Genomic DNA, 26663 nt, shown 5'->3' with positions numbered 1-26663 from the left:
TGGCACGGAGAAGGAGGAAGAGGAGGGTGATGCAGCTTTGTCCACTGGTCTGCAGGCAGAGCTGGGGATTCCGTCCTCACGGGAGAGTCGAGGATTCCTGCTTTTTTGTCTAACGCCCCGGGGCATCTCTTTAATCAACATCTTTTTAGGTTAGGGTGAGAAGCAAAAAGGGTCCAAGCAGGTACGGGACTACGCTCCCATCCTTAGATGTCACTTAGTTCTATGTTGGCTCGTAATTTTAGGGGTTTTTCCTGTAAAAACTATAAAAATTCGGGGCGCAATGCATTTCTCATCTGCATACTGGCTCTAATGCCACTCCCATTCTCCTCGTACCTGGAGTGTCTGTCCCGGTGTCCCTCCCTGGCAAGCATCAGGGTGACAATGGTTAATCACCAACCATTAACAGGTAATTGAAGAAGAACTCTTAACAATGAAACTAACTTAACAGCACTGGTCTTGTTTCGGCAACCCCTTGTGTGAGGACAGGAGGCTTGACTCCATTTTGCTCAGAAGGCTGATTTATTATGTTATATATTATATTAAAATACTACATAAAAACTGTACTAAAAGAACAGAGAGAAGAAGATCAGAAGGTTACAAAGGGCAAGAATGGAATGGAATGGAATAGAATAGAATAGAATAGAATAGAATAGAATAGAATAGAATAGAATAGAATAGAATAGAATAGAATAGAATAGAATAGAATAGAATGCATAACAAAATCCTGTGACTGCTCACAGCCTGGGCACAGGTGGCTGTGATTGGTCACTAACAGAAAACAATCCACATGGACCAATGACAGATGCACCTGTGGCATTCCACAGCAGCACACAGTTATTGTTTACATTTCTTTCCTGAGGCTCTCGGCTCCTCAGGATGGGAAAAATCCTAGCAGAGGATTTTTTATAAGATATCATAGCTACACACTGGTTTGACTCGTTTTTAACTCTGCAACCTAAAAAAAATAGATAACCTTTTATTCATAACACATAACAAACCCCAGCTCCTCTGCACCAGCCCGAAAGGCGATCCGTGGGCTGAACAGGGAGCATCACAGAGCCAGGCCAGCTCAGCCCCTCTCTCTGTGTGTCTCGGCAGACGGCGTGGTGAACCTGAGCGTGCCCATCGTGCTGCCGCTGTCGGCCGAGGACAAGCGGCGGCTGGAGGGCAGCGCGGCGCTGGCGCTGCGCTTCCAGGGCCGCGCCGTGGCCGTGCTGCGGCGCCCCGAGTTCTTCGCGCACAGGAAGGAGGAGCGCTGCGCCCGCGTCTGGGGCACCGCCTGCCCCCGGCACCCGCACATCCAGGTGGGACTCAGCCCTGCCGCCGCGGGGGTGGAGAATCTCGGAATTACGGAATAGTGAGGCTGGATGACACCTCTAACATCACTGCGCCCTAACACCTCAGCTAGGTTACAGCGCCAAGTGCCATGGCCAGTCTCGCTTTGAACGCATCCAGAAATGGTGATTCTGCCACCTCCCCGGGGAGAGCATTCCAGTGCTTTGTTGTTCTTTCGGTGAAAAAGCTTTTCCTAATATTGTGGTTGTGTTCATGGGTCCCAGGATGAGGGAAGAGATGAATCTGACCCCATATTTCTTAGAAGGCTGATTTATTTATATAGTATATAATATTTATATAATATAATATATATTTTATTATCTATATTTATATATTATTATATATATTATACTATATGTATAGTATATAATATATATATTATATACTATACTATACTATTATATACTATACTATTATAATATAATATTATATTATGTTATAATAGAATTTATATTATGTTATAATAGAATTTGTATTATAATAGAAATTATATTATATTATATTATATTAATTATAATATATAATATAATATATATTCCAGTCCAGCTTTTTGCTGTGAACTAATCCATCCCGAGCAGGCAGGACTGATTTTTTTTTTGGCCACCAGCCTATCCTGAGCAGGCAGGACTGAATTTTTTGGCTTTTCCCTACAGGCAGCCAGCAGGGTTGGTATGTTTTTGCAGCTTCTCTCTCCCCACTGAGTCTGTGGCAGCACAAGGAGCATTGTCCCTCAGAAAGGGAGAGCTCTGGGTTGCACACAGCTTTCTGCTTAAAAGAGCTACAGCTGTGGTAGTTCTTTCTTCTCCCTTAAAATGCCTCTCTTAATTAATCAGCAGCAGGTATGTGCCTTGCAAGAGGCTCATTCCTCCTGTGTATTCCAGGAGGAAAGCAAAGAGGGAGGTGGAGAAAGGTCTTGTGCCTTCCCATGGACTGCTGGGTGGGGACTGGGTGGCTGCTGCCCCACTTGGTGAGGTTTTGCTGCCCATGACATTCAGTTCACGTGGTCACTGCCATGATGTTTTCCACCTGAGAGAAGAGAAGGTCATCCTACAGCGGGGTTGAGCCTCACACTGACACTGGGAGGAGTGTGCTGTCCCCTTTGCATTGAAGGTGTGTGTAATTCCCAGATGGTGATGGAGAGTGGAGACTGGCTGGTTGGTGGAGACCTGGAGGTCCTGGAGAAGATCAAGTGGAATGATGGGCTGGACCAGTACCGCCTGACCCCGCTGGCTCTCAAGAAGAAGTTCAGGGAGATGAATGCTGGTGAGTGCCCTGGGTTACACCAGTGACAGGGCTCCTCCTGCCCCACCAGGCCTTGGTGTGATCCATGACTTGCTCTCAAGCTCACAGCACTTCCAGGTGGCTTCTGGGTGCTCCCAAAATGGGTCTGTTTGGGAGGGTGGGCACTAAAGGGGACTCGGGGCACGGGTCTCTTGGTGGCACAGGGTCTCCTTGGTTAGGGCAGTGCTTGTGATGGGCTGTGTCCCCACTGGGCTGCTCTGAGGGCTGGGAAGTGCTGAGCAGCCTGCTCACATCCCCCCTGGCAGGTCAGATCCTCTCTGCACTGACATTCTTGGCCTTCTCACCTGGGGCACAGCTCAGGTGTCTTCTCCCAGCTCTCTGTCTCATAGAATTCCAGAATGGTTTGGGTTGGAGGGACCTTAAAGCTCATCTCATTCCACCCCCTGCCGTGGGCAGGGTCACCTTCCACATTCCCAGGTTGCTCCAAGCAAAGATGGCAAGGGTCAGACACTCACCCTCACTTTGGGGAAGGAGCATTTGCCCTCCTGCAGGTGCCACTGAGCCTGGGGAGGTGACAGATCACGTAAGACATGCAGGTGTCCAGAGCTGTGCACAAACACTGTAGGAGAGCTGATAGGGCTGAAATCAACCCCAAAGTGCAGGGAAAATAACCTTGGCAGGGCGATGTGTGTGTGTGAAACACTCAGGGCCTTGTTCTTGTGGAGACAGGGCACACACAGGTCTGTCATGGCTGACAGGGCACACACAGGTCTGTCATGGCTGACAGGGCACACACGGGTCTGTCATGGCAGAGACAGGACACACAGGTCTGTCATGGCTGACAGGGCACACACAGGTCTGTCATGGCAGAGACAGGGCACACACAGGTCTGTCATGGCAGAGACAGAGCACACACAGGTCTGTCATGGCAGAGACAGGGCACACACAGGTCTGTCATGGCAGAGACAGGGCACACACAGGTCTGTCATGGCAGAGACAGGACACACACAGGTCTGCCATGGCTGAGACAGGACACACACAGGTCTGTCATGGCTGACAGGGCACACACAGGTCTGTCATGGCAGAGACAGGACACACACGGGTCTGTAGTGGCTGACAGGGCACACACAGGTCTGTCATGGCAGACAGGGCACACACAGGTCTGTCATGGCAGAGACAGGGCACACACAGGTCTGTCATGGCTGACAGGGCACACACAGGTCTGTTGTGGCAGAGACAGGGCACACACAGGTCTGTTGTGGCAGAGACAGGGCACACACAGGTCTGTCATGGCAGACAGGGCACACACAGGTCTGTCATGGCAGACAGGGCACACACAGGTCTATCATGTCTGAGACAGGGCACACACGGGTCTGTAGTGGCTGACAGGGCACACAGAGGTCTCTCATGGCTCTGTGGCAGCTCAGGGTGTGGGAATGGCCCCAGTGACCCCCCGACCTTCCCCTTGCAGACGCCGTCTTCGCCTTCCAGCTGCGCAACCCCGTGCACAACGGGCACGCGCTGCTGATGCAGGACACGCGGCGCCAGCTCCTGGAGAGGGGCTACAAGAACCCCGTGCTGCTGCTGCACCCCCTGGGGGGCTGGACCAAGGACGATGATGTCCCTCTGGAGTGGCGCATGAAGCAGCACGCGGCCGTGCTGGAGGAGCAAGTCCTGGACCCCAAGTCCACCATCGTGGCCATCTTCCCCTCTCCCATGCTCTACGCCGGCCCCACGGAGGTAACACAGCCCTTGGCTGTCAGCAGGGCATGGCAGACAGCCTGTCCATGGGGGTTGTGCTCCCAGCCTGCCTGGAAAACCCCAGGAAGGGGGCTGGAGCTGTGTGCTCACTTTGGTTCCCTGTGTGTGGTTTGCCTGTGCTCGCTGCTGCGGCATTCCCCACAGAGCTTGGTTCCATCAGCTCCCATCCTCTCCAGGGCTGGGGAGAAGGGATACAAACAGGCTTCACCTTTTCCTGGCAGGCAGGGATGTTCACTTGAAACCCCAGGGGTTTCCCTTGTGTCCCTAAATCAGTGGGATGAAAGGAGCAGATGCCGAATCTCCCCTTCCGTGTGCTGGGGGGCCGCCGAAAATTCAAACTGCCGCCAGCTCGGACCCAGCCCCGCTCCCTCCCCGTGTCCTCCCTCATCCCTGAGCCCCGTGTCCCTCCCTGCAGGTGCAGTGGCACTGCCGAGCCCGGATGGTGGCGGGGGCCAACTTCTACATCGTGGGGCGCGACCCGGCGGGCATGCCGCACCCCGACACCAAGCAGGACCTGTACGAGCCCACGCACGGCGGGAAGGTGCTGGCCATGGCCCCCGGCCTCACCTCCGTGGAGATCATCCCCTTCCGCGTGGCCGCCTACAGCAAGAGCAAGAGGGCCATGGACTTCTACGACCCCGAAAGGTGAGGCGGCAGCAGCCACGCCGTGGGTTCTTCACTGTGTTGTGTTTTCTGGGATTCCCAAGGAAGGCGAGTGTCACAGATATGTTTTATGAAAAATCTTTTTGTTAGGGTTTTTTCTGCTGATTAGCTGGGAAGCTTCAGCTTCTCCGTGTTTTGTTGCTTTAGAATGTGGTTTAGAGAATTATTTACTGAGTATGTAGATTGTTTTTATTTGATGACCAATGACAGCCACCTGTATCGAGGCTGTGAGTAGTCACAAGATTTTATTATTATTTCTTTATATTCCTTTCGAGCTTTCTAATAAATCCTTTCTCTCTATTCTTTTTAGTATAGTTTTAGTATAACATCTTAATATAATATATCATAATATAATAAATCAACCTTCTAAAACATGGAGTCAGGATTCTCATCTCTTCCCTCATCCCGAGACCCTCAAACACAGCCACAGGTGAGGAAAGGAAGGGATCTGACTTCATGTTCTTAGAAGGCTAATTTATTACTTTATGATCTATATAATATTAAAGAATGCTATACTAAGCTATACTAAAGGATAGAGAAAGGGTACAGACAGAAGGCTAAAAGATGATAATGAAAACTCGTGACTCTTACCAAAGCCCTGACACAGCTCAGCTGTGGTTGGCCAATAAGTAAAAACAATTCACATGATGTTGGATGAACAATCTCCAAACCACATTCTAAAGCAGCAAAACAAAACACAGGAGAAGCAAATGAGATAATATTGTTTTCCTTTTCCTCTGAGGCTTCTCAGCTTCCCAGGAGAGAAATCCTGGGCAAAGGGATTTTTCCAGAAAATGTGACGGTGACAACGTGGGGTTTGTGGGCACCTCAGGCTCGCAGCTTTTTGGGGGGCAGGGAAAAGCCATGTTCCTCCCAAGGAGAGGAATGGGGGCAGAATTTGGGAAAGCCACCCATGTGTTCCTCCAAGAGCTGTTCCCAGGTGTCACAGGAAACTAAAGGTGCCACCAGGGAGGAAAAGCAGGCTGAGAGGCTGAAGGAAGGCAGCTTCCCACAGCTGGGACATGTTATGGACACTGCAGCTCCTCTGGGATGAGGAGCCCTGGGGGTGACTCGGGCCAGCTGTGCTGATGTCACCTGTCTCTGTTTCACACAGGCACGATGACTTTGACTTCATCTCAGGAACACGCATGAGGAAGCTTGCTCGGGAAGGGGAAAACCCCCCGGATGGCTTCATGGCCCCCAAAGCCTGGAAAGTCCTCACCGCCTACTACCAGTCACTGGAAAAAAAGAATTAACTCCTCCTCCTCCCTAGAAATACCTGTATTAAGAGTGAGCAATGATCAATTGATTCCCTGTGACACAGATCACTTGGCACGACCCCGGGATTTTCCTACCTGGGTCAGTGTTTTTTACCAATCAAAAATACTTTGAGCCTGATCCTTCTCCCTCTGAAGCTGCTGGGAGTGTCCCCATGGAGCTGGAAGGGACCGGGAGTGGGCCCTTTGTTCCCAGCTGGCACCAGGACGTGCCACCGGGATCACCGTGGTGCTGCCAGGGCCACACAGCAGCTGCCAGTGTAGAGGGACCAGGATAAATCCTGCCTGTGCCCTGCCTGGAGCAGAAGTGAAGAAGTGCCTTTCCTCGTTGTGCCTTAGACAGTTTTTGCTAATTAACAGCACAATCTTTTTAATGCCCCTTTTATAAAAAGGACTTTTTTAAGATCAGCTGTGACCACCTCCAGTTCCTTGTGGCTGAGCCAACTCCTCACTGCTTCCTTCCTTCCTCCTGCTTGACCTCTTTAAGTCAAACAAATCCCGAGCTGAGCATTACTTTTGCTCCGAGTTCAGCTGCCTGTGCCATGGGGATCCCTGGCACGGGGATCCCTGCACTCACAGCCTGGCAGGAGAGGCACCACAAAGCCCTGAGATCCCTGAGAAAGCTCTGGACAGCAAGGAAAAGTCAGGGATGCTGGCACTGCACTTCCAGGTGTCCTCCCACGGGGCAGGATGGGATCCCCCTTCCCTCTGCCCACACTCCTCCCACCCCAAAGGCAGATCCGAGACAAAAACAGCAGAGGCAGCACCAGGCGGGTCTGGAGGAGCAGCTGAGGGGAGGCTGAAGCTCCTGCCCTCATCCACAGCTCTGTGTGTGCAGGTGGCCTGGTTTATTCCGTGTTTGTGGCATGGGGCTGCTGGGGACAGCCAGAGGATGGCAGAGGACACCAGAGGATGGCAGGGGACACCAGAGGATGGCAGGAAAGCCTTGCTCCCCCAGCCCTGTGGGGTGCTGCTCCCAGCCCTGGCTGTGGAAAGTTACCGCGGCCATTATCGCCTTCCCCACCCTCACGGCCACACGGACTTTGGCAATGCCCCGCCTGAGGCTTTTCCGCTGGCTCGCAGGAGCCTGCGAGGTGACAGAGCAGTGACACGACAGCCACACGACAGCGACACGACAGCCGGGCTTCCCCGGGCCCTGCCCGGAGCCCAGGGCCGGGCCCGGGCCCGCCTCGCCGCCCCAGCCCTGCCATGGCAGCAGAGCTCAGTCCTTACAGCAAGGCCTCACTCCGGGATTCTTGCACCTGCCCTTGCTCAGCAGCTGCCCCAGGAGCCGCGGGGATGTTCCCAAGGAACGGGAGTGAGCTTTCCTCTCTTCCTGTGCTCCAGTTTGAGCTCCACGCTCGGCAAAACCAACCCGCTCCTGCTCGGTGCTGTGAGCGACGGCCTGCCCTGCTGTGGTCAGGGCACAGCGTCCAAGCCTTTGTCTGTGACTGGAAAACTTCCTTGCAAAAGGGCTTTTTGGGTGGTTTTTAAAGTATTTTTTAAAAGTATTTGGAGGAAATCTGTGTTTACCCCAAGGCTCCTCTGTGGGAGCTGACAGTGCAGCAGCCCAGCCTCATCCAGCCAGGCCCTCTGGCAGGCAGCCAAAAGGGAGATTCCCATTTAGGGTTTTTAAGGAGTGAAACAGCACTGTTGCTGCTCATCATCAAATAATCCAGTGTTGAAACCTGTCCCCCCCCCCAGTTAATCCAGGTGTCACAGCAAAATACAGATGCTGTGTTATCATTTTAAAGCAGTGTAGTGCCCTAATTACCTCTGATTAAAACACGTGGACTGGGGGGGTTATAGTCTATTTATTAAAGACATGAGACTGGAATTTGTACCTCAGCTGATGCATCTCATGATTTAATATATTCTGAACTCAATACTCTATGAAACACTCACTTTTAGTACAAATAAATATTTATATGTGTAAGCAGCTCTCACTTGGTGGTTTTTGGGTGGAACTTTGCTGGAGGCTCGCTCAGCTGTCCCTGGAGATGTGGGAGAGGGATCAGGCTCTCCCCTCCTTCAGAGAGCCAGGATCAGGTGCTGAGGGTTGGACCAAGCCCCTGGAGCAGTGGAATTAAAGCAGCCACGTCCCAAACCACGCTGTTTCCTCAGCCTTTCGAGGAAGCTGCCAGAGGGTTTGTGCTTCGACAAGGACTCCCACAGCAGCAGCGAGAGTGGACAAGTATGGGAGAGCTCCTGGAGAAGGGGGAATTGCACTCCAGCTGCAGAAACTGCCCCCAGGAGCCATCAGAAATGACTCCTTGTGCCTCTTCAGCCAGCCCCGATGAGTTTTGGGCAGCAGTACCCAAAGCCGGGCTTTTGGAGACACCAGCAAGAGATCAGGGCTCAGGCAGTGCCCAGGGGCTGTCCCCGGCTTTGTCCTGCTGCCCTGCTCCCTCGGGGTGACATTAACACCCCCGAGGACACACTTCACACTCAATTAAAGCCAATTAAGACCTGCCTCCGCTGGGGTTTTACCAAGCAGGAAACAGCCTGAAAATAAAGTACAAAGCAGCCCTCTAGCACTTGGTGCACTGTCAAGCTGAAGAGCCAGCAACCTGTACTACTGCCCTTTTACCCAGCTATTTCCTGGAGAAAATGAAACATGGGTGATGTGGGGCAGCCACGGGAGGAAATGAGAAGGGAGGCACCCGGCCAAAAAGGCAGGAGCTTCCCAGGCTGGCATTTCCCAGGTGTAACAACCCCTGAGCAGGGCTGAGAACTTCCCGGGCACAGGGGCCATGCCAGCCTTCCCAGGGATTCCAGGAGGGAGCACTAACGGCAGGGCTAAGGTTACTCATGGAATCATGAAATTATTTGTTGGAAGGGCCTCAAAGCCCATCCAGTTCCACCCCCTGCCATGGCAGGGACACCTTCCACTGTCCCAGGCTGCTCCCAGCCCTGTCCAGCCTGGCCTTGGGCACTGCCAGGGATCCAGGGGCAGCCACAGCTGCTGTGGGCACCCTGTGCCAGGGCCTGCCCACCCTGCCAGGGAACAATTCCTAATTCCCAATATCCCATCCAGCCCTGCCCTCTGGCAGTGGGAAGCCATTCCCCCTTGTCACTCCATCCTTTGTACAGAGTTTCTTCTCCTTCAGGCCACAATTTGGTCACCCCAAAGCTTCTCCTCCCCATGCTGAACACCCCCAGCCCTCTCAGCAGAGCTGCTCCATCCCTCTGCTCATCCTGGTGCCCCCCCAGGCTCATTCCTGGATCCCAGGCTCACCCAGCCCCAGCACTAAAGTGCCCTGTGGGGTTGACATCCCAGATCCTGGACTTTCCCCATTTCCATATCCCAGCAGTTCTGCTGTGCCTAAATTCCTGCACCCCTGTGTTATTCCATTGTGCGTCTCGCATTGCTTTGAACATAGGGAAGAAGTCCAAGCAATTATTCCATTACTTTCATCCTCCCCCTCCCATTTGGTTTTAAGATTAAATTGGGACAAACTCAGCCCTGCAGCATCACCCAGCCAGCATTCCAGAGGGCAGGACAGCAGGGAGCAGGCTGAGCTTGAGGGACACTGTCACCAGCCCCTGACACCGTGTCATGGCAGGGCTCCAGCCCTCCTTATTTCACTTTATTTTCCTTTGCAGTGCATTTGGTTTTACATCATTCTGTGCCTCCACTGTCTCTGTCCCCTCACAGGCAGCAGAGCTGTGACACAGTGTCTCACCCCTGGGCTTTGAACATTTAATTCCCTTTACAGATTTGGGGTCAATTAGTGCACAGTTCACAGCATTATATGAAAAAACCTCAAGTCCTTGACTATCTCTGACAATAACTTCACCAAAAAAGAAAAAAACATTTTTGCCACTCACATTTGTAACCCTTGGCCTTTATCAACAGAACGTTACAAGAATTCACCAGAACTGGTACCAGCAAGGACAGCACGTTGCTAAACCACATCAATAAGCCCAAAACCCATTTCCTCCTCTTTAAATTCACAGATGTGAGCATGGGACAGAGTCAAACATCACACAGTGTCCCCCTGTGCCTCAGGGCTGTGACACTTCAGGGGATGGTGCCACGGTGGGGCTCGCAGAGGCCGAGGGAGAAGCAAGTCCTTGGGACAGTGCACAGGAGCTCAGAGAGCTCAGAGGACGTGGGGTTTAGGAAAGAGCACGTGGGATTCTACTCTAACTGCTCGCAGCAAGGGATAACCAAAAATAAAATCAGCCTTCATTTAAAAAGCCTTCAAAAGCAGAATTCATAAAAAAATTAAAAGTATTCAAACATTCTTACAGAGTAGTTTACTATCCTCACTAAATGGCACCAGATTTCAAGTGGTCATGTGGAAGAAAAATCAGTAGCATTTCAAATGTTGCTTTGTTCTAGGAGCAGTTTCTATCCTGGCATTTGCTGCTAAAAGGTAGAAGTGAACTGAGTATTGAGGAATCTTTCCCCTACACAGCTTCTCATTTGGTTTGCTTCAGGAAGTAGAAAAGATTTTCCATACTCAAGTTATCTACAGATTATGTCTATATATAAAAAAAAGTGTGGCTATGTACAGGTCCTGCACTCACACACCCATCTGTACACACACAGCCCGTGCCAGGTCCTGCCCCTGGCCCTGGGACCACCCACTCCTGCTGGAAGGCTCCAGGGGATCCCTGGGACAACACGCAGGCACTCGCTCTTGGTCTGGGCTGAATTGTTCCACTCATGATCTGTGCTTCCACTTCCACTTGGAATTGCAATAACTTAAGAGGTTGTTGTTGTATAAAAACGATTCCAGGAACAGAACTCCCTTTGCCACCCCTGCTCCCACCCCCTGACACTGGTTTTGCTAACTGATTACAGAAGTCAAACTAAATCACATCAGGAACTGCAAACACACTCTTTTCTCTTAGTCAAACACGATCTCCATGGCCAGGTTCTGCATGGAGACATCCTTGGATTTCCTCATCTTCTCGATGGCCCTGTGGAGGTCCTGCTGCTGCACGGGCCGGATCTCATCTTCATCGTGGCTGGGGAGGAGAGACAACAGCCAGGTGAGGGCCAGGGGCTGTGCCAGCTGTGCCAGCACTCAGCAGCCATCCCTGCAAACAGCAGCTCTGACACGGATCCAGCGTCACGCTGGCATCACAGAATCCCTGAGGCTGGAAAATCCCTGCCAGCCCATGGAGTCCCAGCTGTGCCCAGTGCCCACCCTGTCCCCAGCCCAGAGCACTGAGTGCCACCTCCAGCCCTTCCTGGCACACCTGCAGGGATGGGCACTGCAAAGCTCCCTGGGCAGCCCCTGCCAAGGCCTGAGCACCCTTTCCATGCAGAAATTCCTGCTGCTGTCCAAGCTGAGCCTCCCCTGGCCCAGCCTGAGGCCCTTTCCCCTTCTCCTGTCCCTGTTCCCTGGCAGCACAGCCCGACCCCCCCTGGCTGTCCCCTCCTGGCAGGGAGTTGTGCAGAGCCACAAGGTCCCCCCTGAGCCTCCTTTGCTCCAGGCTCAGCCCCTTCCCAGCTCCCTCAGCCCCTCCTGGGGCTCCAGCCCCTTCCCAGCTCCCTTCCCAGGACACACTCCAGCCCCTCCATGCACCCAGGATTGCTGCAGGCAGGGCAGATAGCAGAGGCACGTCCCAGCACCGTGCCAGCAGCACTGTAGCCAGGCAAACAGCAGAGGGATGTCCCAGCTGTGTCAGCAGCACTAACCAGTGCAGCAGCAGCACCTGGTGGCTCAGACCACCTCCAGCTTGGGCTCCTTGGAACAACCAAGGCGCCGAGCTCATTTTGAGAGCCAAAAGCAATAACAGCAACTGAGCTCTGGGGGGGTGTGTGGCAGCTGGGCATGAAAGCAGGACACTGCTGTGTGTGTGAGGCTGCAGGCGAGCCCAGCTGCAGCAGGGACACAAGGACAGCAGTGAGAGGAGCAGCCCCACGTACACGTCCTCCTCGCAGGCGTTGTTGACGTACTCCCGCACGCAGAGCAGCGCCGCGTCCCGGCACATCTCCTTCAGGTCGCTGCCCGAGAAGCCGTCCGTCTCCTTGGCCACCTGCAGCAGGTCCACGTGGCTGTCCACCTGTGGGGAGCTCCAGCTCAGGCCTGGGACACCCCAAAGCCACTGGCTCTGCTCTACAACAGTCATCTCTGAGATCACCTTCATTCGGCATTTTTGGGAGCTAAATGATTCCCTTACTGCTGGGACCTCCAAGGGGCTCACACCGTTACAGGAAACTGGTGTGTCAGCTCATCACACTCTACCATGGGCTCCAAACCCCACCAGAACCCCACAACCAACCCGTACTAACCTTGCAATGTCCTTGTTGATACATCCTTGGTACCCCTGAACCAAGGGTATATCCATACTGGTGTATCCCATACTAACCACACTCCTGCCTGGCAAAAACTGGATCCCAGCAATAATGACCCCTTTTCCCAGGTGCCCACAGGAGTTTCTCAGAACTCTGTTGTCTGCACACAACACATTCCTGCTTTACACAGTCCCAAATTTGGGGATTTAGAGGCAAAATTTTGTGTCCAACTCAGTGCACTGGGTCAAGCTGAACTCTTGCCAGGCAAAGACCTCAGGTTTATTCCATCTTTTTATGGAATTTCTGATTCCTTTCCCACCATGTGCATCAGTTTTTCCTTTTCAAAAACTTTAAGCCAAGGCAGTCTAATAAAAGGCTGAAATTCTGGGATGACTTCTTTCAAGAGGGAAACTTCCCTAAAATTATGCTTTAAGTCAGGCAAGGAAAAGGGAGGGCAGGACTCCCCTTGCCATGTGAAGTCTGGGCTTGAGAGATCCAATTCTTCCTCCTGTGGGATAACTGATACAGGCTGGTTTTTTATCTCCCTGAAAAACTAATTTGTGTGGTTCCCTGCTGGTGAGCTGCCATTTTTAGGCCTCTTCAAAAAATTTAAGTTGGTTTTACTAATAAAAGATATTTATTAGGGTGGAGCTCAGCCTACAGACACTTTGCAACATGAACTTGAAGGCAATTAGTGCTGCTGACTAACTCTGGGAGGAAGCTCTGAGGACAGGGACTCCCTATCCTGCCACAGACACTTCACACCTCATCCTTCCCCTCTCCTCTGAAGGAAATTTAAATTATGGATCAAAAGCAGCACTGTCCAAAAAAGGCATTCCTCCTTGCTTGACTTGAGCTAAGAAAGAGTTAGAGAGTCAACATCTTTTTGATTTCCTTGAAATTTCCTTCCCTGATCTAAACATGATTCACCTTCACCTTTCTTAGAGAGAGAAATCTCTTCTCTTGTAAGAGAACAAGCAAATGGAGACAGAGAAATGGAGTCATTCTGCTCACAGGGGGTGATTCACCACACAGGAGCCAACTGCAGGGCTTTAATGTAAGGCCACACCTAAACCCACAAAAGATTCCCAAATTCTCACCAGAAATGCCCTGGCAGATCATCTCAGCCTCAGTGCAAGGCAGGCAATTACAAACCCCACCTTCTGCAAGGCCAGAGCTGCACTGGTGGCAGTAATGCAGCCATGAGCCACTAACAGGAGGCTACTCACATTTTCATTCTTCAAAATCAGCTTCAGGATCGCCTCTCTTTGCTTCAGAGCCTGGAACAGAGGAGACTGAAGTTACCAGAGGACAAAAATGAACACTTGTGACATCCCAGGGCTTTCAGTCCCTTCAGCTCCCTCGCCCAGGACGTGTGACACACACTGAGGAAACCTCTCTGATGGCAAATTCACTTCCACGGGTGATGCTTGGGAAATTCTAAACCAGAGAAATCCCACCCTGTGTGATTCAAACTCCACCAAAACCCCACAGAAACCCCAGCCATCCCATTGGTATATCCTGTACAGTTGCTACTCTGTCCCAAAACCCACTTCTGCCATTTCCCTCTCCTTTGCAGGCAATTTTTGATGAGTAATTTGGGGTCTTTTCTCTCAAAGTCAGTTATAAAACCTGCAAGGCTTTCCCTGCTGCCCGTGCCTGTTCCCAATCCACAGCACATCAATTACTCCACCTTCAGTAAGAGCCAGGGCCAGTCTGGGCTGATCACAAAGCAAGAGAGGAGCAGTAAGCTCATGGCAGGGCTCTTGTGGGGTAAGGAAAATCTGTTCCCTAAGTGACACCTCCAGTGGTAAACCCTGATCCTGGGAGAGGGAGCCAATCCCTGTAATATCCCATTATCACATAATTCATCCTTCTAAAGATGGGGCTCCACAGAATGGCACCACAAAGTACTCAAATCCACATCCTTGCCCCCTGCTAGCTCAAGGAAGAGCTGGAGGTGAGGAAGGTGTGTGGAGCAGGTATGGAAGCACTGCAGTTCCCAGGTTTTAATTGCTGTTCCCAAAGGGATCCCCTCCCATGGAGTGAAAGTCAGTTCCAACAACACAGGCGTGGGAACACAGCTCCTCTCTTGCACAATCAATAAGAATTGTACTCCTCCAGTTTGGTCTCTGGGTTTCAGCAAAAGTGGATAATGATTTCTGTAGCCAGAAGGGAATTCAACCACAACTGAACTCCTGATAACACAAAAATGACACTCCTGACACAAAAATGTCTGGTCACATCACTAGGCATTGAAAGGTGACTGAAATACCTGGAAAAAGATGGCAAGAGCAACCTTTGGAGTAAGGACAACCTTGTGACAGCTGCCTAATTGATACAGAACTTAATAACTGGGGCATAAATCACAGAATCATGGAATGGTTTGAGTCCTTAAAGCCCATCACAGGCAGAACAAACCAGGCTTTCCACCCTGTCTGCTGTGGAAGGCCTGAGCAGAACAGAGTTACAATCCAGTCCTTCCCAGTGTGCAGCATCCCAACAGCTCCATTCCCAGAGGAGAGCAGGGGTGGGAAGCCCATGGTGCTGTTCGTTTCTGATAAAAGACTCAAGAGATCAAAACTTCACCTCAAAAAGCCGAGTTATGGATGTGATTCAAAAACCCCCAGAGCCAGCTGAGCAGAGGGCAGCATTCCTGGAGGAAAAGCCCCAGAGCTGTGGCTGTGCTGGCTGCTGGAGCAGGGCAGGCAGGACTCACAGGCTGGTTGATGTGGAAGCGCGTGGGCATCCTCCTCATGATGGCAGAGTCCAGGTCCTGGGGCCTGTTGGTGGCTCCCATCACAATCACCTGTGGGACACCAAGACACACCACTGAAACCAGAGCTGGGGAACATCCACGGGCTGGGAGTGTCAACACCAGCCAGGGATCTCCCCCACGTTATCAACAGCATCAGCATTTACAGAAGTTACATAAAGCTTTCCTGGCAGTGATCTCAGCAAGGCCCTGGTCCCACCACCTGGGGGAGATTTCAATGAGTCCAACTTGAAATTTCAAACCCCAGTGAGGAACTTAAAACTTCTGCTTGTGATGTCACTTTTAGTTCCTGGTGGAATTCAAAAGGAGATATTTCGGGAAGGTGCTTAAAAATGTGGTGGTTTTGTGCTGTGCTGGAAAAAGAATCACAGAAGGTTTTGGGTTGGAGAAGACCTTAAAGGCCATCTTGTTGTAAACCCTCCATGAGCAGGGACACCTTCCAGGAGACCACTGTGGCAGTGGCTTCACCTGCTACCCACATAGTGTCTTTATTCTTTTAAACATTCCAAAAAGCATTGCAGGACCTGCAGGTCAGCAGTGGGTTAAAGGTGTCCAAGGCAAGCCCAACACCAGGACGGTGTTTACCTCCCTGGAGCACTGCAGCTCTTAACTCCAGAACAAATTTACTCCCCATTCACAGCAGCCTTGTTCTCCCATTTCTTACTCTAAGCTGTGTACATGGCAAACACCCAGCCAGGAGAGTGACAAACGGCAGGGTGATTAATCTGGCCTCCAGGAGAGTGACAAACGGCAGGGTGATTAATCTGGCCTCCAGGGGGTTTCCTGCCCTGCTCCTGCCTTTGGGCCAGGCCCAACAGCTCCGGGAAGGAGGGCCAGCAGGGCTGGTGGCCCGGCAGAGTCACCCTGCCACCTAGAGGCACTGGGATTGCTGGCTCGGGGATGATCCACGCTTCTCTGGGCAGTATTTTCAGCCAGAAGGAACATTCTTCACCTGCCACACTCCAGACCCATCCTCAGCAGGTTTAGCTCCCAGCTGAGCGTGGTCTCCAGGTGGAATCAACACATGCACCTCAATTTCCTCCAAGCATTTGGGATTCTGGTTTTTCTTACAAAAGGCAAACGCTGCTGAGCTTGAGAGACCCCAAACTGTCTCACTGCAGGGAATAAATAATTTCACTTGCTCCAAGGAATTGTCACTGTTTTGGGTAAAAAAGGTAACACACTGTGCTTAGAAGACTGTATCAGTTTCCAGTGGAGGGTTTGTACCACTGGCTTTTTACTAACGGGAACCTTTAACCCTCCTCAGTACACATACATCACTGGTTTTTACTCATTTGGGGAAAAAATCAGCTGAAAAACATCTTTAGCACATGTTTGGGAGAGGAGGAAAAGCCATTTATGGAAAAATACACATTAAAAAGGCTGAAAATTTTCAACTTGGAGAATAAACATCCTGTTTAAGGGCTTTAAGAAGATTATCCCAGGTGACACCATGGCACGCTGGCTTTCTGCTGTATTCAAACTTTTAGAATCCCAGAATGGTTTGGGATGGGAGGCACCTTAAAGCCCATCCCATCTCATCTGGAAACACCACTTCTTGATTAAAACCAACCTAAGCACAAAGCCAATCTTTCAGGAAGAACAATGACCTGTGGATGCAACTCCCCTCATTCCTACAAAGCGCTGGGAATCACCGACAGATAAAGAACCCTTTGGCAGTCCCTGTTCCCAGGCAGCTCCACCCCAAATGTCCCAGCTGAGGGAATGCCATCCCTCCTGCCAGCACCCTGAGGACTCACCTGGCAGTTGTAGTCAGTGTCCAGCCCATCCCACAGGCTCATGAACTGGGCTTTCATCATGGCTGTGGCCTCGTGGTCGGTGCTGGATCGGTTCCGCAGGAAGGAATCTGTGCCAAAGCAGGGAAGCAGTCACTGCCAATCCAATTCCCCACAGGCATGCCCACCTGGGCTGCTCTCTGAGCTCATAAATGCATTTTGCATCACCACTGCCAGCAATCAAGTGCTGCCAAGGGTGAAAGTGGGCTCTCCCCCATGGCTAAGCCCCCGTTCAAAGGGCACCACACAAGTGTGCACCCATCACAGGAGATTGCCCCACATCCGGTGCTCCAAATTTGCACCTTCCTGAACTCATGGAAAGAGCCTCCCTGGTGGTTTCTCTGGGTCTGGATTGAAGGCACTCCAGACATTGGTTCATGTTCAGACTCAGGGGTTTGTTATTTCTTATCAGTAAAACAGTCTCACTACTGTGGGTTCAGCAGCTTTTCATCAGAAGGCACAAAGTGGCCAACAATCTCTTGGTACAAGGACTTTTAAGGCTAAACTATCCAATTAAGAACTGACACCTGGATTATTTTCCCTTTTAACCCAACAACTGATCTCAAAGAGCCTGCAATGAGGACTTTTCTGCCCAGTTACAAAATGCCACCCAAACCCATAAAGAAGAAGAAGCATGAAGAAGAAACCCAGGACAGCACCCTGTGCCTTCCATCTTGCTTCCATCCACAACACACTAAAAATCCCAAATTTTTCACCAAGTGATCCACCCACACTACTCTCTAGAATCTATTTCACACTTTTGTGGGTTCTAGCCTATCTTGAAGTCTAGGAAACTTTCTCCATGAGTGAGGGTCAGAGTCAGAGCTCCCCTGGGGTCAGGGCACCCCAGAGCACACAGAGAAATATTCCCAGTGCCCTGGGTTTCCACACCTCCCCTCCTATTCTTCAGCCCTATGAAACCAGCATTCCAGAGCTCTCCTGAAACCATATTTACTTCCCAGTATGTGCCCTGAGAGCAGAAGCACTGAAGTGTATTTGTTGCTGGGTTTCCTCGTGAACCAAAAATAAGTAGGAATCTGTTTTACTTGTGAATTCCTCCACTACTACCAGGAAATAAAAAACAAAACATTGTTTTTCCTAATGTGCCACCATCCCTTTACAGTTCTATTTCTCTTCCTGAGCCTTCACTCTTTTGAAGGAAAAGATGACAGCAGATCCATACATCACTGAGCCTACAGTTCAATGTCACTCTGCTATGGCTACTGATAAAAAAAAATAGATTTTTACCTATTTCATCAATAAAAATGATGGATGGCTGGAGCTTTATGGCCAGGGAGAAGACAGCAGCAGCCAGCTTTTGGGATTCTCCATACCATTTATCTGTCAGCGTGGAGGGCTGGAGGTTGATGAACCTACAGCCAGCTTCCTTGGCAGTAGCTTTGGCAATCAGGGTTTTCCCACATCCAGGGGGGCCATAGAGAAGAACTCCTGGAAAAAAAAAAAAAAAAACATTAACAGTGTTAATGCTTTGCTAGGCCAGGCCTGGGGGTGTCCAGGCTCGAGTTTGATCCAGGTATGAAAAGGTAAGGAACCAAACCAAGGAAAGACTATTCCATCAATCAGAGGTTTTAAGGTAATCCCTGTTAAATTACAGCTCAGAAGAGCCAGAGAGGAAGGGGGAAGCTGAGAGGAGACATCTGAGAGATGATGACTGCTTTATCTTTAAGGTCCCTTCCAACCCAAACCACTCCATGATTTTATTCCATTGCCAGGTCTATAAAGGTTGCACAAAATTAACCCCTCTTTGTGCCCTGGCAGCCTCTGTTTACAGCTCCTTTCAGCCCTGCAGAGCACAGAGGAGTGAGGAAAGGAAAAATCCATCACACAACAGACCCACAGACAGTTTAAACAAATTACCCACAATTAAACATGACATCTTGTATTATTTTTAAACTTGTCACACTGCAAGAATTCACAGGAGTGTTTTTCTAAACACAGTTATAAAGAAAACAATTTCAAGAGCAACATTCAGTTAAAAGAACCCAAAACACAGGGAATTATTAAAGTTTTTTCTCATTTTATGTGAGTGATGCCCACAAACATCATCACTCTGGAGCAGTGACTTCCTATTAACACCCAGCACAAGCCACTCATAAAACTGGAGCTGGAAAGTCTGCTTTAAAAAGATAAATAAAAAAAATCATTTTTTCCTTCAGCTTATTAGATCATGGCATTCATGTAATTTTCCAGACAGCTTCAGTTTGTGACTTACACAGAAAGCAGCCTGGAAAAACTAAACCAGCTACCAAAGTGCTGCATTTTCCATCCCCTGTGAGCACCCTTGAGGTGCTCACAGATCCAGGCAGTAATTAAGAGCTCCTGAAATCAAAATTCCAGGGAACAAAGCTGTAAACTTGGCTGTTTTGTCCATGATTTTAGGTTAAAATTCTGCTTTTTTTTCCTCTTTTTTCTTCAGTAACATACAATAAATATGGCTGTAGGGATTTCAGCAGAGTCCAGCTTCTGTTTTACTGTGGAAAATCAATCTGCCACCTGCCTTACTGCTGTGTAACCCAACTCCAGAGAGAATCAAGGGATCTCCAGAGGAAAAAAAAAGAAAGGGATGTCTGGCCTGCTGAATGATGGCAATTTCCAGGAGTGTCACAGCTGTAGAGCAGAGTTAGAGCTCAGCTCTGCCAAAGGACAACACGGGGTGTCAAGACAATGAAAATGACAATTTAGGCAATTAAAAATGCAGGATGAATGGATTATCATGGCCTGGAGTGACAGGACCAGGGGAATGGCTTCATGCTGACAGAGAGGAGGTTTGGATGGGATTTTGGGAAAGAATTGTTCCCTGGCAGGGTGGGCAGGCCCTGGCACAGGGTGCCCAGAGCAGCTGTGGCTGCCCCTGGATCCCTGGCAGTGCCCAAGGCCAGGTTGGATGGGGCTTGGAGCAGCCTGGGACAGTGGAAGGTGTCCCTGCCATGGCACTGGATGGGCTTTAAGGTCCCTCCCAAGTCAAATCATTTCATGATTCTGTGATTGGTGCACAAAAATGGACCATCAGAACCAAAACCCAGCTACTGCTTCATTATTAAGATGAAACTTCTTCAGCAAAGCAGGGGAAGAGGGAAAATCTGAGGGTTTTCCCTGGCACTTGTCCTGATGTTTGCACTTTGACCTAAGAACCCACTTCCTCTTCCCTTTCTGGAAAACTGCACCTTTCATATTTCAAATAGCAAAGTATAAATCCATCACATTCCCTTCCTACCTTTTGGGGGCTGCAAGAGCCTGGAATTCTCAAACAAATATTTCTTCTTGATGGGCAAAATGACAGTGTCTTTCAAATCTGTGATGACATCATCTAAGCCTGCAATATCACTCCAGGTGACCTGCAAGGGGAAAAAAAAACAGCGTTGGGAATGATCAGCATTGATCCTGCCAAGGAAAATCACCCACCAGCTTCAAAGGAGTGCCTTGAAAATAAAAGAGAGAAGGGATTAAAACCCTCTGCTCTCAGTGGTGCAGTTTTAGATCACAGGAATACCTCCTGTGTGTTTCCAGAGGGGTGCAAATAATGTAAGCCAGGGTCAAAGGGGAATTCTGCAGGAGTTGCTCACATGCATGCTGAGTGGGTCCACCAGGTGGGCAGCAATGCTCATCTCATACTCAGTCAGCTTGACATTCTTCACTCCTATCTGCTTCATCAGCTTTTCAGCCTGGGGGGAACCAAACACCAGGAAAATCAAAGGAAAGAAACTGAATACTTCACTGAAAAATCAGCTTTTTTAGAGAACTGCTGGTTGTGGTTTGAAAAGCTCCTCCCTAAGAGGTGAAATCTTGTTTTAAGCAGAAGGTTCTGCTGTTTCCTAATGACTCTGCTGTCACTTGAGTGAAACCAAGTCAGATGTCTCAGTTCCCATCAAACAAATGCTTGGACCCTCACATGCCCAACCCACAACTCCTCTGTTAAGAGCTAAGAAACAACCAAAACAAACCTTAAACACAGAGTGTGCCCCCCAAGCCTCCAGAGCACTTGGAGAGATTCATGTATTTCCACATGAATCAAGGAGAGATTAATGTAATTTTAAATTCCCAGTCAATTTCTAGTAAGTGGTCAGTGGGGTTTCCCTAATTCACAAGGAAAACTCATTGAGCCAACACACTTGAACAATTCAGTTTCTCTTTCTACTCAAACTTGCAGTAAAGCCACCAAGGTTTTGGGGCAGTGCAGCCTCCTGGATAACAGCTGGCACTGAACCCGTGGGCAAAGCTGGTTTTCAACTGAAAAGCTCATTACAGAAGGAAAACCACCCAACACAGACTTAGGTTGCTCAAAACCTCTGAAATTCTTGTCAGTCAGAAACCAAACCAAAAAAGCTGCCACATTTCCTAAGCAAACCTTTAACTTCTGGTTCTGAAGGGCCCCTAAAGTTTTTCCAGGGCACAAATTGTTCCAGTTCAAGATAAGGAACGAGGTTTTCATTTTTTCCCTCCCCTCTCCAAGGCATTTTGACTGCTGGTGAAGGTCTCTGCCACTAAGCTGCCAGAAATGCAGAGCTTTCAGGTTGTCTTTTAAATTAAGAATTAAGCTGTCTCTGCTCAAGGTTTCAAAAGCAGACAAGAGATTTAGGGTCAGCAAAGTTGTCAGAAGCAGAGAAGGCACCAGGCCTACAGACTTGGTGAAAGTCAGAGCCAACAGCTCTGATTTTCAGCAACAGTTTTGCTTTGATTTTCAACAACAGATCAGACTAACAGCTTTGCCACCACTTCAAGCTAGAAATCTTAGTTAGTTATAAAACTGTCATTTGTTCTATACTATAATTTGTTACAAAACCTCAACAGACCGACAGCCTAAACCTAAAAACTTCAGCACATTCCTCAACATCCCAAGGAAACAGTGCAGAATGCAATCCTACCTGCTTCTGAGCTTCCACCTTCTGCTTCCTGGTGGGGTCGATGGCATCCACCATCCACTTGATGGTGAAGTAGGTGACGGCCCCGAAGATGGTGAGGCGGAAGATCAGCCCCACCACCTCGTTACGGCTCAGGGGCCGCGAAAAGGCCTCGGCGTGCACCATCCTCCTCCCTGCCCTGAGGGGAAAGGGAATCAGAGCAGGGAAAAACACCCGGGCACCATCCTCCTCCCTGCCCTGAGGGGAAAGGGGGTCAGAGCAGGGAAAAACACCCGGGCACCATCGGCACCATCCTCCTCCCTGCCCTGAGGGGAAAGGGAACACAGGGAGGGCAGGAAAGGGGATCAGAGCAGGAAAAAACACCGGCGTGGTGCTGGGGTGTTGGTGGATAGAAGGTGCTTGGGGGGGAGTTGGGGTGAGTTTATGGAGGGGTGGGATATGGGGGATGGCTTCCCACTGTCAGAGGGGATTTTGGGGATTAGGAATTGTTCCCTGGCAGGGTGGGCAGGCCCTGGCACAGGGTGCCCAGAGCAGCTGTGGCTGCCCCTGGATCCCTGGCAGTGCCCAAGGCCAGGCTGGTGCAAGCTGGCACAGGGGAAGGTGTCCCTGCCATGGCACTGGAGGGGCTTCTGGGTCCCTTCCACCCTGGGATTCTGTGCTGACAGTGGGCACAAAGTTGGCATTCCCACTGAGACTGGCACTTTGGGACTGTGCTGGCCCTGAGTGCTGAATCCTGGAGGCAGGGAGCTCCATGGTTTAGGCTGAGAGGTCTTTTCCCTGACAGGAAAGGCACCCGGCTGCCACACGAAGGAGCAATCAGCGACTCCCATTTGATTAAAAGGAGGTTAGGAGCTGCAGCCTGCACCTGGCAGGATGGATGGGGAGTTATTAATATCCCTGGAAACCTGAAAGTGCTGGATGTGGCACACAGCTATCCAGGGAAAAGCCTGGCTGCTGCAGGAGCCAGGCCCAGAGAGCACAGCCCCCTCAGTCCTGGGAACACAGGGCACAGAGGAAAGAACTCTGCAGAAACACTGGGAAAACGACTCCTAAAATCAGGGTCCCCTTCTTCCTCAGCTGCTGGGGGGATCTGCTTGAGCCTCCCCACATCCCTCCTTGGGCACTGCCCCATTTTCCTCCTGCAAGGGCAAAACCAGCAGCAACTCCTTTGGCAGCTCCTGCCCTCCCTGGCCACGCTCCAAACCAAGCTGGCAGCCAGGGCAACCCTGGAGCACCCAGAGCCAAACTATCCCTGGGTCCCCCTCCAGGGCAGCCCCCAGAGCCAAACTATCCCTGGATCCCCCTCCAGGGCAGCACCCACAGCCAAATTATCCCCGGATCCCTGCTAAAGGCTCTGAGCAAGTGCTCCGGAGCTGGAGGATTCTGCGTGTGCCCGTCAGCCGGGTTTATTAAAACAAAAGGGCTCTGCAGTCCCCGACCAAGGAGAAAAGCTCCCCAAAACCCCGTGCAGGAAGCTGCTCCTTATGCAACCGTGCTCTGAGCCCAACCGAAAGGGAAAGCTCGACCACGAGAGAAACCGAAGCACAGCCTCGCTGAGCAAAGCCCGAACGCCACACAAGGGCTGAATCCCGTAGGAAGCCGGCGTTTGTCCGCCCTGAGGCGAGCACTCCTCACCGCGGGCCCGCTCGGCTCCGCTCTCCCCGCTCAGACGCCAAAGGGAAACCAAAAGCGGCAGCGGCGCCGGTTTCCGTTCCCTCCGAGGGCAAGCTGAGGGAAAGCCCGGCCTGCCCGGGCGCGGGGAGCCCCGCCGGGGGCGGGCAGCCCCGCCACGGCTGCCCCGGGCAGGGCCGGGCCGCGCCGCCCGTGACCTTCCCGCCGCCCGGCAGCTGCGGCGCGGCCGCTCCGCCGCTGCCCCGCCGGGTCACTCACCGTGCGGCGGCTCTCCGGGACACGGGGCGGGACCCGCGGCAGCAGGAGGAGGAGGAAGGCGAGGAGGAGGAGGAGGAGCGGGAGGGAGCGGCGGGGCCGGAGCCGGCGGCAGCACCGAGGGCCCGGCGGCGGCGGCGGCGCGTCCGGCGCTTCCGCCGTCCGTGCGGCGCTCGCCGCCCCGCCCAAAGGTTCCGGGCGGCGGCGGCCCGCGCGAAGGTTCCGCCCCTGGATGCGGGGCTGCGCCGGCCGGGATGGGCCAGGATGGGCCGGGAAGGGCCGGGATGGGCCGGGAGAGGCCGGGATCGGCGGTACGGGGACGTAGCGGCTCCACCAGCACCCCCCGGGCCACCGCTCCCGGCTACAGCAGCGGGAACTCCCCACTAGCACGTACACTTCATAAGGTGTACAGCGTGTTAAGGGGAGCACAAAATTATACATATAAACAAATACAAAATAATAAATACAACATATAAAACATGCATATATACACATATTTTATATAGCTAGGTATATAATTTATACGTACATATGGATACATAACCGATATAAATCATATCTCACTTATTTCCAACACACACACGGTGAAAGAAGAACGCCCAGGAAAAAGGTGGAAATGACAAGATCTCTCTAATGAACCCAGAGTTTTGGCAATTCCTCTTCAGCCCCGGTTTTCCAGCGGCAGGACAAGAGGAAACGGCCTCAGGCTGTGCCAGGGGAGGTTCAGGTGGGACAGCAGCAGGAATTTCTTCAGGCAGTGCTTCCCTTTCACGCTGCTCCTGCAGGCTTTGATGGTCAAAAAAAAATAAAATTATCATCTTCTGGGGGTTTTTGTTTGGCAGCTCATGTGCACCATTGTGCTCGAAAACATTTAGGACCCTTCTGGTTTTCTTCCCACTCCTGGGAGAAAAAGTGGCATCTGTTTTGGTGCAATTGAGGAGAAATGCAAACACACACACACACAGAGGAGGAAAAGCAGCTCGAACCCGACTGCTGTGACAAAACCTCTGCAAGAAATCCCACCCAAAAACACTTTTAAAAGACGCGGGGAAGTGCAGCTTTTCAGGGTGGTGGGTTGGGCTCCAGCTTACCCAGACGCTGAGGGGTTGTGCTCGGGGTTGTGGCTGGTTTCCCTGTTCCCAGTGTGGGGTTTGCAGCTGGAGGAAAGCGGGAATGTGGGAACGGAGGGGCTGCCAGGGACTCTGTGCCCACACAGGGCCAGTGCTGGCACGAGGATAAATGGAGGCAGACCAGCCCCAAATATACTTAGCCTGAAAAGCAGGAGGAGGTTCTGGGAACAGCTCTGCGGTGGGAATAACGGTGGTGAAACATCTCCAGGTGCAACTTGGTACGAGTCTGAAAGGAATTATGGAGCACTCGCAAAGGCTGGGGGCTGCAGCAGCCTGGGACATCCCTCAGCCTGACGTTCCACTTCATTCTGAGCCCTTAAATCCCCAAATTTCTCAGCTCACAGTGCAAAGAGCCTTATACAACGGGGTTCATTCCCTAATGTTTGAAAGAGTGATAGAGAATGATTTAGAGATTTATAGCCAGGGCTTTCTCCCTGCCAGGATAATCAGTGTGGGAAGGAGAATGGACAGAAAGCTCCATGGAAATACCACGGGCTGCGGGGCAGGAATTCCTGCATGGAAAGGGTGCTCAGGCCTTGGCAGGGGCTGCCCAGGGAGCTTTGCAGTGCCCATCCCTGCAGGTGTGCCAGGAAGGGCTGGAGGTGGCACTCGGTGCTCTGGGCTGGGGACAAGGTGGGCACTGGGCACAGCTGGGACTCCATGGGATTTTCCAGCCTCAGGGATTCTGCCATTCCGAGGGCAGCAGGTGCCCCAAAGCCCCTTCCCCCGGTGGCTGCAGGGGGCGACAGGCGCTCGCTCGCCGCGGCTCCTCCGCTGCACGCCAACCCCGGGGGGCGTGAGGGGAGGACGACGAGCCGCCTCAAGGCCCCGTGGCCTTTCCCCGGGGGGCCGCACCGAGCCCGTTCCTGCCCTCGCCGGGCTGGGGCGCTGGGCTGCGGCGGGAGCGGGCGGCGCTGCCGGGGCCCCTCACGGCCCCTCACGGCCACTTCCGCCCGCGGGGGAGGCGCCGCCGCCAGCGCCCACGTGACCCGGCGCAGCACCGCGCCGCCTCGCTTTACCGCCCGTATCCCTCCGCCCGCCGCCTCCCCCCCTGTCCCCCGCCCCCTCCGTGCGGCGAGGGGGGCCGGCGGGCAGAGGGGTACGGACGGCGCGCGCAGCGCGATCCGCCCCCCCGGTTCCCCCCCCCCGGTGCGCCGCTTCTCCGGTGGCGGGGTGGGAGGGACTACTTTGCGCGTTGGCGGATGCGTCGCGTGGGCGTGGCGGCGCCGCCCGCCGTCCCTCTCGGAAGCCGCGGCCATGATGGGCGCCCCGCGCCGGCGAGCGCTGCGGGCCGGGGGATGAGCGCGGCCGTGCCGCCCTGAGGAGCCGCCGCCGGGAAGAGCCGAGGGAGCGACCGCCCGGCCCCCGGGGCGGGGAGCGGAGCGGGGCCGGGCCGGGGGCGCGCCCCGCGCCGCTGTCACCATTGCCGGGGCCCGGAGCGCCGCAGAGCTGCTCCCCCCGCCGCCGCCGCGCTCGCCCCAAACACGGCGGCGGCGGCGGCACCGCCCGCAGGGGCTCGGCGCGGCTCCCGACGCGCTCGGAGGAGGAGGAGGAGAAGGAGGAGGAGGAGGGAGCGGCAGCCGGTGCCGCCGCCGGGAGCCGGGCCCGCCCGGGGCTGAGCCGCCGGAGCATCCGCGCCCGGGGCCGCCCGGTGGTGCCT

General features: G+C 52.4%; 2 protein-coding genes and 1 long non-coding RNA gene across 5 annotated transcripts in view; 2 read left to right on the top strand and 1 right to left on the bottom strand.

Moving 5' to 3' along the window:
• The window catches only part of PAPSS2 (3'-phosphoadenosine 5'-phosphosulfate synthase 2), a 29589-nt gene extending 21375 nt beyond the window's left edge, over window positions 1-8214 (top strand). For both annotated transcript variants that reach the window (XM_064429904.1, XM_064429903.1), the window contains 5 exons: window positions 1099-1304; window positions 2463-2598; window positions 4049-4317; window positions 4754-4983; window positions 6116-8214. In XM_064429904.1, the coding sequence (XP_064285974.1) occupies window positions 1099-1304; window positions 2463-2598; window positions 4049-4317; window positions 4754-4983; window positions 6116-6257 (983 nt within the window). In that variant the 3' untranslated portion in view covers window positions 6258-8214. The remainder of the gene's footprint in view (window positions 1-1098; window positions 1305-2462; window positions 2599-4048; window positions 4318-4753; window positions 4984-6115) is intronic.
• LOC135306270 (uncharacterized) lies at window positions 2613-4034 on the top strand. The gene is made up of 3 exons (XR_010367068.1): window positions 2613-3346; window positions 3496-3588; window positions 3620-4034. It is a non-coding gene; the product is annotated as an uncharacterized LOC135306270 (long non-coding RNA).
• A 1621-nt stretch (window positions 8215-9835) lies between the features above and the next one.
• Window positions 9836-24040, bottom strand: ATAD1 (ATPase family AAA domain containing 1). 2 transcript variants are annotated; one of them, XM_064429908.1, is made up of 10 exons: window positions 23877-24040; window positions 21990-22164; window positions 20691-20789; window positions 20342-20462; window positions 18355-18555; window positions 17071-17177; window positions 15254-15343; window positions 13764-13814; window positions 12196-12302; window positions 9836-11258 (listed from the first exon to the last, which is right to left on the bottom strand). In XM_064429908.1, the coding sequence occupies exons 2-10, from the start codon at window positions 22149-22151 to the stop codon at window positions 11138-11140; spliced, it is 1059 nt and encodes a 352-aa protein (XP_064285978.1). In that variant the 5' UTR covers window positions 22152-22164; window positions 23877-24040; the 3' UTR covers window positions 9836-11137. The 2 variants fall into 2 exon arrangements, with proteins under 2 accessions (XP_064285978.1, XP_064285977.1); XM_064429907.1 differs by having other exon boundaries at window positions 12166-12302; window positions 23877-24037.
• Between the last annotated feature and the right edge of the window lie 2623 nt (window positions 24041-26663).

The sequence above is a fragment of the Passer domesticus genome, chromosome 8 (assembly GCF_036417665.1).
Source record: "Passer domesticus isolate bPasDom1 chromosome 8, bPasDom1.hap1, whole genome shotgun sequence".
Taxonomy (NCBI): Eukaryota; Metazoa; Chordata; class Aves; order Passeriformes; family Passeridae; genus Passer; species Passer domesticus.
Note: the sequence above shows the minus strand (reverse complement) of the source record. Positions and strands in the feature narration are given on the sequence as shown.